Raw genomic sequence first — 13,978 nt, 5'->3', positions numbered from 1 at the left:
TACAAAACCATTGCAAAGCATTACATTTCAGTAATAGGCTGTGTCTGAAATCGCCTACTACTCGAGTCGGTACTACATTTGAATTTAAATTTACTACATAACCGTTAGAAAAGTACATTCTCTATAGTATAAATGTGAGCATGAATGAAATCCGGACATACTACATGAGCCACGATCCCGTCATTAGTCATTATCATGTGATCTACCCGCATTAGTTTCGATGCTTCACTTCCATTCTCAATTCTCTTGCAGTGAATCATGGGATAGTCTAGCTTCCATTGGATGAGCATTCCAGAATCTTGCCGGAAGTAGGTCATTTGGGTATTTCTCACATTCAGTTTTTCGAATACTACGAATTTGGACATACTACTCGACTCGCATACCGTATTTTAGAGTATGAAAGTATTTAATTTTGGGTGCAACAATAGTGTGGAGCCATTTGAATAATGTGAACTTTTCAGACCAAGAAATCTTTTTCAAATCTTCATCATTCAATTTTGATGAGGAGTATAGATTTTAGCCTGATTTTCTATCAGTTTGAAGAAGCCTTAAATCACTTAAATCACCTTTCTTCCTCATTCGCATGTTCTCTTTGAGCTTCAGATGGTAATCTTGATTACGTCTACATGGCTAAAGCAACAGAACTGCTGCCATGTGATTGACTAGATTTGCATTAAACAGGTGAACCTAATGAAGCTGTCTGACTAAAGATACCAATGGATTATTATGCAGTCTAAAACGTTTAAATGTACCTTCTCATACTCATCCTCAGCAGGGTTATACTTGCGAAGCCACTCAGCAAGAGGTTTGTCCTTGAAGGAACCCGTCACTCCATACTCCACCTGAATCTTTCTCAGCGTTTCAGAAGATGGTACCAACTCCACCATGCCTGCGTCAATTAACAAAAAAAAGAAGCTATAATATGAGAAATAAATTAACCTATCATGTTCATATTTCATCAAAAACTCATAATTATGTTTGCATGCCTGTTATCAACATTCTCTAGAGCGCCTTTAGAGGTCATGGGAGTGAGGTTTACCTACAAAAATACATTTATTTCATATAGCCCCTATAAAAGTTACTTTCTCAAAGCGCTTTCAATACAAATCAACACAACATACATACAAGATACTAAAATGATACAACAAACCCTAAACAAAGTTAAGCAAACATTTAAAAATTAGCAAGAGACTAATCATCTAAAAAGAAAAATGCCACCAATTTTTAAAAAGTGAGTGTAAATGCTATTCAAATACTGTTTTTATTTAATAAAAAATCATAAGATAAAATAAGGAAATCCTTGAACATTATTCATTATTAAAGTTTCTTAAACATCAAATCCACATATTTCTGAAAGATCATATGATGCCAATGGTGTTGATTTGTTCTTGACATAGGTGGGGACATACATCCCTAGTACATGCATTAAACAGCACAAATTCGGTTTAGCGCTTTTAAAAACTTGTATAAATCAACTAATAATATAAAATAAACACTTAATACAAATAATAATCCCGTCTCATGCTCCAAAAGTCCCTCCGTCCAGGCCAATTCCACACCCTTGTATGACGCTGAAATCAAGTATAATGTCTGGTGACAAAGCTTTAGTAAATAAATGATATATTTATATTTGAATGGAAATAAACAGAAAACTTATGTTAAATTAATATTGTGTCATATTATAAATGCAAATAAATGCAGCTTCCAGCAGATAAAAAAATTCCTACTGACCTCCAAAATCGTGTACAGTAAATTATTTTAGTATTTAAATATATAACAATTGTATCCTACTTGTGCTCCGGTTTCCCCCACAGTCCAAAGACATGTGGTACAGGTGAATTAAGTAGGCTAAATTGTCCGTAGTGTATGAGTGTGAATGAGTGTGTAGAAATGTTTCCCAGAAATGGGTTGCAGCTGGAAGGGCATCCGCTGCGTAAAACATATGCTGGATAAGTTGGTGGTTCATTCCGCTGTGGCGAACCCAGATTAATAAAGGGACTAAGCCGAAAAGATAATGAATGAATGAATGTATCCTAGTTGTCAAGTGTAAATTTAGTAGAGTGGAACATACCTTTATCTTTCCCAGTAGAGATGCATTTAAAGTTAACAATACGCAGGTCGAGTCCTTCCTGAAGCCAGATCCGATCCATAATCCGAATCATCTGTAGTGCCAACATGTCCTGCCGCAGGTCTTCTCCAACCTAAAACACAGATATATAAAGACTGAGTTGATGAGAGATCAAGCATTCATCAAAAAAACTAAAAGAAAGAATTTCTAAAATGACGAAGCAGAAATTACTGTCAAAAGACATAATACCATTTTCATATAATACTATAATAGTCATAATACTTTTTCTCTTAATGTTTGTGTTTACACTACTGATAAAACCACTAGAGGGCATGCTCATGAGATGAGGATTTAAATATTGTTTTTCTTTTCTATATATTTTTTTCAGAGCGGCCTACTTTCAAAACTTCAGTCAATCATGCATGTTTAGAGTTTGAGTTTAATAGATGATCCCACCATAGCAATAAATATACAAATAACCCAAATGCTGTGTAACTACTGTCTAACTAACATAATGTAAAACAATAATAGTCCATTCTACCTACAGAGGACCTTTAACACACCTTAAACATGACGTTAATCTCATCTCCCAGCGGATCTGCGTTAACCAGTGCGATCTTTAGAGGTACAGCGTTGGAATTGAAAAAGGAGCAGACCTAGTTTCAAAGCAAAGGAATGAAAACAAGAACCACATTACAAAAGCATCAGCCTGAGGGTTTTAGATTCAGATTTTCGGATTCAACATGGTAACAAAGAGGGTCTTTGAAAATAAAGGCAGCCCTGACTGAAAGAAAAGGAGTTCAGAGACACTGTTAAGGCTTCGCTGACTGTGCAGATCGCTATATCTGAAACAGGAAGAGAGGGGGAGTGAGCAAGGATGATATGGAAGTGAATCACATGTGAATGTTTCTCAGCAAAGCGGAACACAATCTGGCATGAGAACTAGAGAATTCAGCCTCCTAGCTGTGTGGATCTTGAGAACCAATAAACATTTCCTGAACACTATAAGAGTTGTGCAGAAATTATGTAAATTCAGAAAGAATGAGTTTCCTTGAGATTTTCTTTATAGGCTTTTATAATGGGAGCTTTCAGTTAATGAGTAATACAAAAGTCTCAGGTAAACATAACTTGAACGGTAGTTGAATGTTTGTTCTACAACATAAACTGCACTGACGTTTCTCAAATGTTCTGATCTAGTTACTTATTAAAAACATAGGTTTAATAAAAATGTTTAATCAAAATTAACGTTCTGGATATGAGTGTAGTTGTGTGTTATTTCCCATAACTAAAGTTTTCAGAGTTTTTGTTTGTTTTGTTTTATTTGTATCTTTGGATATTTTTTACCAACATCAGGGTCCGTTCTTCGAACCTCTCTTAAATGATCCAAGAGGATTTGACAGATCCTGGATCTCTTAATTTTGATAACTGATCTCTGGCTTATTTGGTTTTTCAAACAAGTTTGCGAATCAGATAAAAATGTCTGGATCAACTGATCTGAGATCACTGCGTGTGTTGTATAGGACAGATCTATCTATGATCAGCAATGTAAATGATTGGTTGACGGCACAGCCATCAGCCAGAGTCATGACATCATCTGATTAATATTCAATTATCCATGAGCAAAATTACATAAAACTTATAGTTTGTTAAATATGATACAAAATAACTTTTCAGATTTGTTGTGGGCTGCTGGCTTTACACTTTCATGTGTCATGAGTATTTAATGTATTTAGTTTTACTTTTAGAGCAGATTTTCTTTATTATAGTAGCCTAGGCCTGTTCAAGTTGCTTAATCTGCAGAAGGAATAACTGGCTGTTTAAAATAATTTTGCATCAAAAAAATTTGATATTAGTAAAGGCATCTGCAACTTTTGCGAAGCATCAACACACCATCATATTACCTTTCAAAACATGTGCATGACTGTATAAATTACTATTCCTTTAAAAAAATAGTATGTATGGCTTTTATCATACATAAATTATACTAAATATAGAACCTTAAAATCGCATGAGTTTGCATCTAATAATTATATTATTATGGTTATTATACATATTAATAATACATTAATAATTAATATAGATTATTATACATATTAATACATTTTCTCTTTGAACCCCTTGGGGAGAACCACCCCAGTCTCAGTAATTGTACTTTTATTTTGGAGTACAGTTTTATTTTACTTTTTTTTTTAAATTATTAATATTTATTTATTTTTTTGCTATATATTTATATAATTTAAATATTTACTATTTTCCCAAGTGTATTTAACTACTACTGTAAAAAAAATATTAGCCTTTGGTACATACTTTCTGTATTACCTTTTCTTGAAAAGACCCAATCTAATCCTGTTATACTGTATAAAATGAGCCTGCTTCCGAGCAGGTTTGAGCTACCAGAACTGTTTGACATCAACTCTCAGATGAGTTTTGAAGAACGAAATGATCCTGGATCATGTCAAATCGTCAATAACCAAATCCAGCTAACTGAGTAATCCACATACGAAGAACAGTCCCCAGGTACAATTTAATGTCAAAAGATCCTTCACAAATATATTTATCAGCAAAAACAATGACTTGTTCTACATTTATTTTACTAAATTTCAAACTTAAAAAGCTGTAAAAATGTTAAAGTATTGTCAATTTTTGCTTACTACAGACATTACATTACTCAAACTGAAAAACCATTAAAAAAACTATAAATCTCTACATTATTTTTCAGTTTCATTTAAACAGCTCTCTATACTGAAATAACAGGTTGATCAGGGTCAGTTTGCACTCACCTTGATATTGAGCTCTTTTGCCACCAGACTGGGGCTAATAGGGAGTCGACAGCTGTTCTTCTGGAAGAAAGACTGAACCCTCTCTAGACCCTCGAGGAGAACCACCTAAAAAGAACAAACACTGAGATTGAAAAATGAAGCAGCGCAAGACTGCATCTGGATTTCCTCAACCATAGAGCACCACAGAGACGATAAGAAAACAAAGGCTTTTGAATAAAAAAACAAAACAGCTAAATATTCTTAATTCTTGTTTTGATTTAGGTCACCAAGAAATGTGAACTTACACATGCACACAGTGTGTGGCAATTCAAATCCTTGACATTTACAATACAGTATAGTTGAGCAATATTACAAAATCAATAACAGATATGATATTGATTACAAGAAGTTAACATTTAACGTTAACTGTTAACAAGAAGCTGACTTCTGAAATCCAGAAGAGAAATGTTAGTGCATCTGAGCAACACTTCTTTCTTCAAGAAAAATGACTTTAAATGAAAAGTGTGAAAAGAAGTCCTTTCTCGTGTCTAAATGAATGACCATTTGGAAGACATTTTTTGAATTAACAATTCAATCAATCACTCATTAAAAGAGAGACTTGCCACCACATATTGGCTGATTTTGTGTCCCATTTAACTAATATACCAATTTATCTACACATTTATCAAATATACACGTTTATCTAATATGTACTTTCACTAAAATTATCATGTTAGAATGTACAAACTGTGTAAATACATGCTTTTACTTTGTACTGATGAATTGATGATTTATTACCTGCATGTAATTACATCGGTAATTACTTTCTTTAAATACATTTGTAATTACACCGTTGACCCACCCTTAAACCTACCCATTCTACCAAACCTGTCCCTAACCCTACCTGTATCCCACTACAAGAGCACCAAACATCTTCTGCAATACGTTATTAAGTACATTGTATTGTACAATGCCCCCCTAATAAAAAGTGGGACTAAATGTTTTGTACAATGAAGTCGTAAAACTAAAAACAACACTTTGCGCTTTTTTACTATTGCACTTCATTATTGTTATTTTTTGTTTGCAGAAAAAAAAATTATTCCAGGCATTGAAAAACAAAAATCATTGAATAGAAATCCAGTGACTTCAGACAATGAAACGGGAAGTACAAAAACATTCAATAGTTTCTTGGAGTCATTTCCGGAGAACTCCATTTAGCCAAGACAGACAAAGAAATAATGCAATAAAATGTGTTTACAAGTCTAGTAATTAAAAGCTTTCCAGAGCTATCCATTTGTATTTAAACCACTTATACACATGGGAGACATAAGTTGAGGCACTATAGGACCAAAAGTATGTGGCCCACCCCCTTCTAATAGCATGCTTGGCACAATCCTTTAATTCCAGGCAAGACAGATCTTAATGCTACAGAATACAATGACACTCTTGAGAATTACGCATATCCCACTTTGTGGCAGCCATATGGGAAGGACTGTTTTCTATTCCAAAAAGAAAGCACAAAGTCAGATGCTAAGCAATTTACTGGACTCTTCAAAACACAAGTCTAAACACATTTGGAATGAGGCAGATAAGATGCTGTCGTGAATGGTTCCAATTTCAGAAATAATGGTTAAGTTTAAGGTATACTGTATTGTGCCTGAGGGAAATTTGTTTCAGGATCTAAGGTAAATGTACCACATCACATAAAAACAAAACATTAATTTTACATAAGTTTTTGTGCTGAGCAAAGATTATTCATTCATAAATTTTTCCTTCAGCTTAGTCCTTTATTTATCAGGGGTCAACACAGCAGAATGAACCGCCAACTTTTCCAGCATATGTTTTAAGCAGCGGATGCCCTTCCAGCCACAACCCAGTACTGGGAAACACCAATACACTCTTGCACTCACACATGCACTCATAAACTACGGCCAATTTAGATTATCCAATTCACCGATAGCCGATAGATATATTTATATATATATATATTTAGATATTTATTTAGATAGATATAGATATTTAAACTTCCACATAAGTTGTTCTGATATCCATTTATATCTAAATATAAATAAGGTGTCTCTTAAATATATGCATGCATGTTGTGTATTTATGCATACTTAAAATATGTGTGTGTGCTGTGTATATTTATTAAGTCAAAACAAACTTTTATTTTGGATGTAATTAAATGACAAATTTTTGCCCAGCACCAATAATATTATTAAAATTGCAGTTCTCTAATAAAATTATTGACATGTCTGTATAGGTGTGGCATTTGGGTTGCCATATATTTGACATATAGAGTATCCTGCTAAGTTAACATGATATCAGTATTGACTGGATGAGGCATATGGTTCAAGGGTTCTTCCACTGATCCAAAAATCAGTCACGCTTGTGAGAAAAATACTTGTAAATGTTTTGCTTGAAACTTTGTTGAAACCCCAAAGAAAAGAAAAACGCAGAAAAGCAAACATGAGATTCCTGATATACTTATGCTCATGTTTATTCAGATCATGTTTTGAACAGCATTATTCAATTAGATTTTGGAACTAGGAGCAATTTAGAAATTGTTTTTCTTGTTTCCCAGAAGTCTTTGGTTTGGACTCCTCAGTATATACTGGTTATGAAAAACTAAAACAACAAAAAAGCAGCAAATCTATTTTTAAAAAATTGTTGAATATTCTATTCATCAAAATCAACACCAAAAAAGAATAAATAAATAAAAAGCACCAAAACAGTATATTAGAACCTAACTTTTGAACAGTATTGTAGACATGTAAATGTTAGAAATAACATTACAAAATACAACCACAATTCCCACATTAATTGTAGAGTAGACCTGGTTTACCTGTCGGGTTGAGCTGCTCGCCTGCCGAACCTTTTCAGCCAGAGCTCCAAGCAGCTGCACAAGTCGGGTCTGCTTCTCCAGCTCAGCCCTTAGTCCGGTCCCACACAGACACAGCAGCACACAGAGGATCCGCTCATAACGCTGACCAAACGCCGGGTCCTGCACTGCATCCCTCAGCAGCCTATGCACAAATAGACACCCAGTAAATGTGAAAATCAACAAGGACTCTAACACTAAAGACAGTATGACTTCCCTGTGTAATATTACATAATTTAACACCAAAATTATTTTGTACTTCATTTCTTTCATCAGTTTTGTTCTTCTGTTGAAAATCTATGCAATTTAAACATCTACACAATGTAAAAGTAAAGAACAAAAACAAACAATTGTGACAAACGTATTTCAAAGATTTATTCGAAGATTTTGGATGTTTAAAAGTTTTGATTTTGTAGACATTCAATATAGATTAAAAACAATTGGAATACTGAATCCTAATTTGCAATTTAAATCAAGTTTATTAATTTAGCACTACTTAAAACAATTATTGTTTCAAAGCAGCTTTACAAAAAGGTGCACATTATTGCATTACATTCAAAATCTGAAAGGTTAAGGCTATTCGTTACCATAACTTTATTAGTGACTAGTAACTAAATAGCTTTTACGGTTAAAGTTATTATATATAAACATAGATAACCTGCAGTTATGTAGTATACAGGTAATGTTTATGTGTACATGTTCAATAAAGTGCATTTGTGTATTAAGTGTATGTGTTGTCCTCAAAGTCTTCAATGGCTAGTATCATTTGCGTTTGGAAAGGTCAAATAAAATCTTTTAGGTACAATAGCATACATGTATACCATATTTAAAATAACAGCTTTATATTGTCTATAAAAGCAGGAAATTTGTTATTTATTTATTTATTTTTTTGAAATTGTAAAACTAACAATTATATATTTGAACGAAACTTTACCAGTAAAGATAATGTGCAATGTTGACATTTCCCAGAGCTCGAGACAGCAGAAACTTCACCAAGGCATTGTTAAGGTGACACTCGAACTTCACTGCCTGCAAACAAAAGCAGAAACCAGTTCAACTTACTTGAAGTGAGAGTGCACTTAATTGTACGGAATGCAAACTTAGAGTTTAATTCAAAGTATGACAATCTACACACAATTCTTTATGCAGAAAATATGAAAAAAAGAAGATACATTTTATGACCGATTCTTAAATTAAGGCATTTTAATTTAGTGCTCAGTAGTATTGGCAGATTTAAAGTATATTTGAAACTATTTAGTTTAAATAAGTTAGTTAAAATAAGTGTATTTAAGTACTCATATTTAAAATTGTTGACAGCACATCGAGATCATATGCGCACCTCTGTTCACGTAGATCCACTGATGCGCGTGTATGCGTGCCACAGTTTTTTATTCATCCAAAGCTTATATAGATTTTTTTTGTTGTTACAAATGAGTTATATGCACTGAATTGTTGACCAGCCACTGAAATCTTCCGGCGAAAGATTGATGTGACTATTTTGAGTTTCATAAGGGACCTTATAAAGCATCCATAATGTAGATTTTCATTTAGTTTACCAACAAAAGTTCCATGTACACATTTTTTAATGTGTACATGGAATTTCGCCTGTGTTATGGTACCTTGTTGTAATTTTAGTTTCATTAACGGGATAATGAAGCTGAGTCTGAGTCTGAGTCAAAACAGAAATAAGTAGTGCTAAAAATGATCCACCACATACTTGACAGATTTATACATTTAAAATTTTGGTGGTTTGTGTAATGCGTTTTATGTTTGGTAAAATACATTTTAACTGCATCTTTATTGATTTTCAGCTAATTACACTGTCTTGTTCTAAAAGGTGGATTTAGAGGTGTTTGCAAAAAAAAAAAAAATGCACTCGTGAATTTAGCTGGTTTTGACAAAAGAAAATCTACCTTGTTAAAAACCAAAAAATTGTCTAAAGTGACATTTATGAAAAAAAGCTATTTTATTTACTAGCTGATAACCTTATCTATAAAATGAAACATATGAACCTAATTATAGGAGCCTGATAGAAAATGCTTATTTACAAGATAAAAGTTCAGATGGATTTAGAGGGTTTTGCATCTGAACTCTTTATTTATTTATTTTTTTTCACAAATGAAAAATTTGAAGTGTCCTTTAAAATTAGGGATGGAGTTTGAGTAGGGAGACAGAAAATACAGTTTTTACAGTATAAAAGAAGTCAAGTTAAGCTTTGTCGTCATTCAACTACATGTGTCTCGCAGTACAAAGGTGCTGAATAAATTAATTAATACAAACACAACATTGGACACAAAAGCTAGTTTAAAAAACCTAAACAACTGACATTTACTTTAAGATACTTAACTAAACACACAAGACAAGTACATACACATACTTTTACATAAGAATGAACAATGTTGTGCAGGACATTGTGCAGGAGAGGTATTAAAGTTGAATATTGGTATTAAAGGTGTATAATGGAAATCTATGGAATGTCTCCTAAAATAAAATGAAAAAACAACATGTGTGTGTGTGTTTGTGTGTGTGTGTGTGTGTGTGTGTGTGTGTGTGTGTATACCTGCACTAGCTGGGGGAGATAATCAGCCAGCTCATCATCACTGCTGCTCTGGATCCAGCTCACAGCCACTTTCCTCACCTCTGTGTCGGCAAACCTACAGCAAACCAGTCATAAAGCAGGTTATAAAACCAATAAAGTGGTCAAAAGTGGTCACAAGTTTAAAAGTGCAACATTACAACAACTGAAAAGATCATATGACCAAAGTGACACATTAAAAAGATCATACGGATACAATGAGCTTGAGCAATAAAAAATAGGAGATAATAAAATCTAGAGAGAGCAGGTTGGACACATACTTGGATTCAAGGAGCTCAAGAGCTGAAACGGGTGACAGAGCAGGCCAGTGGTGCAGAAGTGCGTGGATTTCCCCCATACTGCCCCAGTCCCAGCTGGGAGCGCTGGCCAGGATTTTCGGCAAACTGTATTCATATTCCCGACAATAGTACCTCTGGTCCCAAAGCAGCTGTCTGTCCGCCCGTGACAGTCTGGTGGAAAAAAACAAACAAAAAAAAAACTGCTGGTTAATCCTAAAATTAATAAAATACTTCCAGTGGGCTTCGAACCAACACTCCAGACACTCCAACCTCTTAATCCACAGACCATAAAGAAAGAGTTAGTCCTGATCCAGAGATAAGAGGCAAGGGAAACAACTCACACCTCTTAAATGAGTCTGCGAACGGGCAGCCAAAAGCTGTGAGCTTGGCAGCTGTTGCCACTCGGTGGGCATTCAGCAAGCCACGCTCACAAAATGGTCATGGAGAGCAGCCCACCGGCTGAGACTGAGCCTTGTGTGGCTGTTTTAAAGCTGACTGAGCTTTCTGTTCCACATGCGAGACATGCCTTTTCACTACTAAACAACTGTCTGCTTTCCAGCTGAAATATTTCATCATTAGAAAGTCAATCTGATATCACAGACAGTTTAAGTCTTTAAGATTTATTTTCTCGATAGCTTTACAAGCAAACCCCCTAAAATGTGATTCATTTTAAAAACTAAATGGTTCTCTGATACAGTATGACTCAAATTGACCTGTACTCACAAACCAACCAGATCAACTTACTCTTAAAAAGATGCTGTGAATCTTAATGAACAGAAAGATTGTGGATATAAAATCTCTGAATGAACAAAATATAGCTTGTTACTAAAAAATGTTTAATAACTACAACATTTTTATCTCACAAATCTTACACAATTAGGAGTTTACATCTTACAATCCAGACTTTTTTAAAGATTTATATAAGTTAAAATTATTTTTACTCGAAATAGCAGGACATAAACGTGCAATTCCGTGATTAAAGGCAGAATTAACCCTCTGGGGTCTGAGGGTGTTTTGGGGCCCTGGAGAAGTTTTGACATGCACTGACAGTTGTGTTGTTTTCAGTATCTTAAAAACATATGAATGGTTAAAGTGTGATAACACTGTAAACAGCAAAAGTTGGGCTACAATAATACCCAAGCTGAACGTTTGTATTTTTGAGAAAGAAAAGTTTATGCGTGTTTAGTGAAAAACTAAAATTTTGAAGTCACTGAAACAAGGCCGTGAAACACACAGAGAACATTTGTGCACAAGACTTTTGAGAACTGGATCTTGTAGCCTAGAGTTTTTGCTTCAAAATGATGCATCTTGTTCACTTGCTCACAAAACACAATATAATGAATTTAATTTCTTAGTCACTTTTTGAGTGAAAATGGTTTATGCAAGAAGGCGTAAACTATCATTACTATGCAGTGAGTCACACCTGAGAAGACAAAGACCTGCATAATGAGCCGCATAATTAACCATCAGACACTTCTGTGTCAAGTTACCGGCATAACCCACGGCGCATACAACACGCGTAGCTGTGCATTTATACTTCTGTGCGCCGTCTCTATTGGTCTGCATTAACGCTTCCAAAACGCTAGTTGGCAGTGAGGTGTTAATGTGTCTCTGTGTCAAGTTTCTTCGTCTGTGTTTTGTTTTTTCTGAACGCTTCCGGGATGTACAAGTGGCTCAAACTCGCTCATTTTGAGGCAGGAACCGGCGGACGTGCAACAACTTTAACTATAAGGGTAAACACAAAACAAAACTCGTCAGCGCTACCAAGCCGACCAATCACAGAGCTTGCGCTACGCGTCGTTGCAATGTGTAGTTACATTTTTTGAGAGGTGCAAGTCAGCGACGCCGATGGCCACGGCGTATGGCTGTGTGTCGACGCGTCAGCTGCGCCGTAGCATACGTGTGCATTTGACGCAGAAGTATAAATCAGCTTTAAAAAAGAGGAGTTTCAAGAAGGAATCAGAGGAAAGTTTATATACTTTTTAGTTTGCAGTTTATTTAAAATATATTAAATCACACAAAATAACTGCAGATACACTTGTGAGGGGCAGTACACTCTATAAAACTCTGCAAACTTTATAAACTTACGTATAGCAAATCTACTGAAAAAGTTATTTGTAAATAAAGAGTTGTGTTGCAAAACGAGATATCCATTTTGAGAAATGTTGGTTATTTGACAATATCATTTAAGACACCAACAGTCAAGTTTATTCACAATTTTAATACATTAAACTATTACTTGAGCTCAGTGAACTCCAGGAACACAATATTCTTCAAATCCAGGATATTTTTTATTAAACTTTGTCCATAAACAGTTCATAAATAAGTCAAAAACCATGCCAAACTGCAACATTATCTTTGCATTGTCAAACATCTTAAATTTGTTAAAAAAAAAAAAAAAAAAAAAAAAAAAATATATATATATATATATATATATATATATATATATATATATATATATATATATATATATATATATATATATATATATATATATCAGGGCTCGAAATTGCGACCCTTTTGGTCGCATATGCGCCCGAAAATTAATCTATGCGACCTCATAATATATGAGCATTAGTGCGACTGCAGATAATGGTTGTAGTGCGACCTGTTTAGATTTTTCTAAAAACGTGCTGAATTGCTCTTCCTTGCCGCTATATTGGTTTATATAAGCTGTCAATCACTCAAGGTATTCCGCTGTCAGATGACAGGGAAGGAGCTTTTATGACGACGGGAAATGCAAATGGCTGAAGAGTGAAAACTTAAAGCACACAGGTTTGCAAACCCCACCTAAAGTTGAGGCGCAGATGAGAGCGATCATGACATGTGGTGAATATTGATCCGCCAGCTGAGATCAATCAAGTACGTGTTTTCGGAGAAGGAGCCCGAATCTCGATGCGTTGCATTTACTGCGTGTTCAGCGCAAATGTCCTCTAAAAGTCAAATCTAATACTGTACATATCATCGCCAAAGAAGCTCACCTTTACTAAGTTTTTACTAAAACTGCGGCTCATAACAAACAGCGGTATTGCGCCGGTGGTCATCGCAAAAATCCTGCTCTACCTGCTCATATATTGGGCCGGCTGACTCGCCTGCTTTTCCACTAACACAGAAAAATGAAAATCAGCTCAGACTAAACATTTAAATTGACACAAACTGAAACCAAAACTTTTAAAGAGTGATAGAAGTGAGACTTTACTTACTTTCTTTTGTCTATTCTTTCTTGAGGTGTATATAATTATTTTTTATTTAGTTACTGATGACTGTTTTGCAGCTTTCAGCCTTGAATTTAATTATTTATTATAATCTTTTGTTTGTTTTGTAGCAGAAATTTTATTTATCAAACTGACATGCATATATAAACAGCAGTACAAAATAAATATTTCTTACTGCAAT

At 34.4% G+C, this 13,978-nt stretch overlaps 1 protein-coding gene and 1 long non-coding RNA gene across 7 annotated transcripts in view; one reads left to right on the top strand and one right to left on the bottom strand.

Annotated features, from left to right (window-relative positions):
* The window catches only part of pik3c2a (phosphatidylinositol-4-phosphate 3-kinase, catalytic subunit type 2 alpha), a 70,665-nt gene that overhangs the window by 10,112 nt on the left and 46,575 nt on the right, over nucleotides 1-13,978 (bottom strand). For all 6 annotated transcript variants that reach the window (XM_087293209.1, XM_087293211.1, XM_087293213.1 and 3 more), the window contains exons 16-23: nucleotides 10,565-10,753; nucleotides 10,269-10,362; nucleotides 8,643-8,737; nucleotides 7,673-7,853; nucleotides 4,849-4,953; nucleotides 2,632-2,724; nucleotides 2,072-2,201; nucleotides 753-889 (exon numbers count right to left, since the gene is read on the bottom strand). In XM_087293209.1, coding sequence (XP_087149335.1) covers nucleotides 753-889; nucleotides 2,072-2,201; nucleotides 2,632-2,724; nucleotides 4,849-4,953; nucleotides 7,673-7,853; nucleotides 8,643-8,737; nucleotides 10,269-10,362; nucleotides 10,565-10,753 — 1,024 coding nt within the window. The remainder of the gene's footprint in view (nucleotides 1-752; nucleotides 890-2,071; nucleotides 2,202-2,631; nucleotides 2,725-4,848; nucleotides 4,954-7,672; nucleotides 7,854-8,642; nucleotides 8,738-10,268; nucleotides 10,363-10,564; nucleotides 10,754-13,978) is intronic.
* Nucleotides 1-13,978, top strand: part of LOC147832840 (uncharacterized) — a 418,098-nt gene that overhangs the window by 383,453 nt on the left and 20,667 nt on the right. The window lies entirely within an intron of this gene.

This window comes from Danio rerio, chromosome 18 (genome assembly GCF_052040795.2).
Source record: "Danio rerio strain M-AB ecotype USA chromosome 18, GRCz13ab, whole genome shotgun sequence".
In the NCBI taxonomy this organism is placed as follows: Eukaryota; Metazoa; Chordata; class Actinopteri; order Cypriniformes; family Danionidae; genus Danio; species Danio rerio.
Note: the sequence above shows the minus strand (reverse complement) of the source record. Positions and strands in the feature narration are given on the sequence as shown.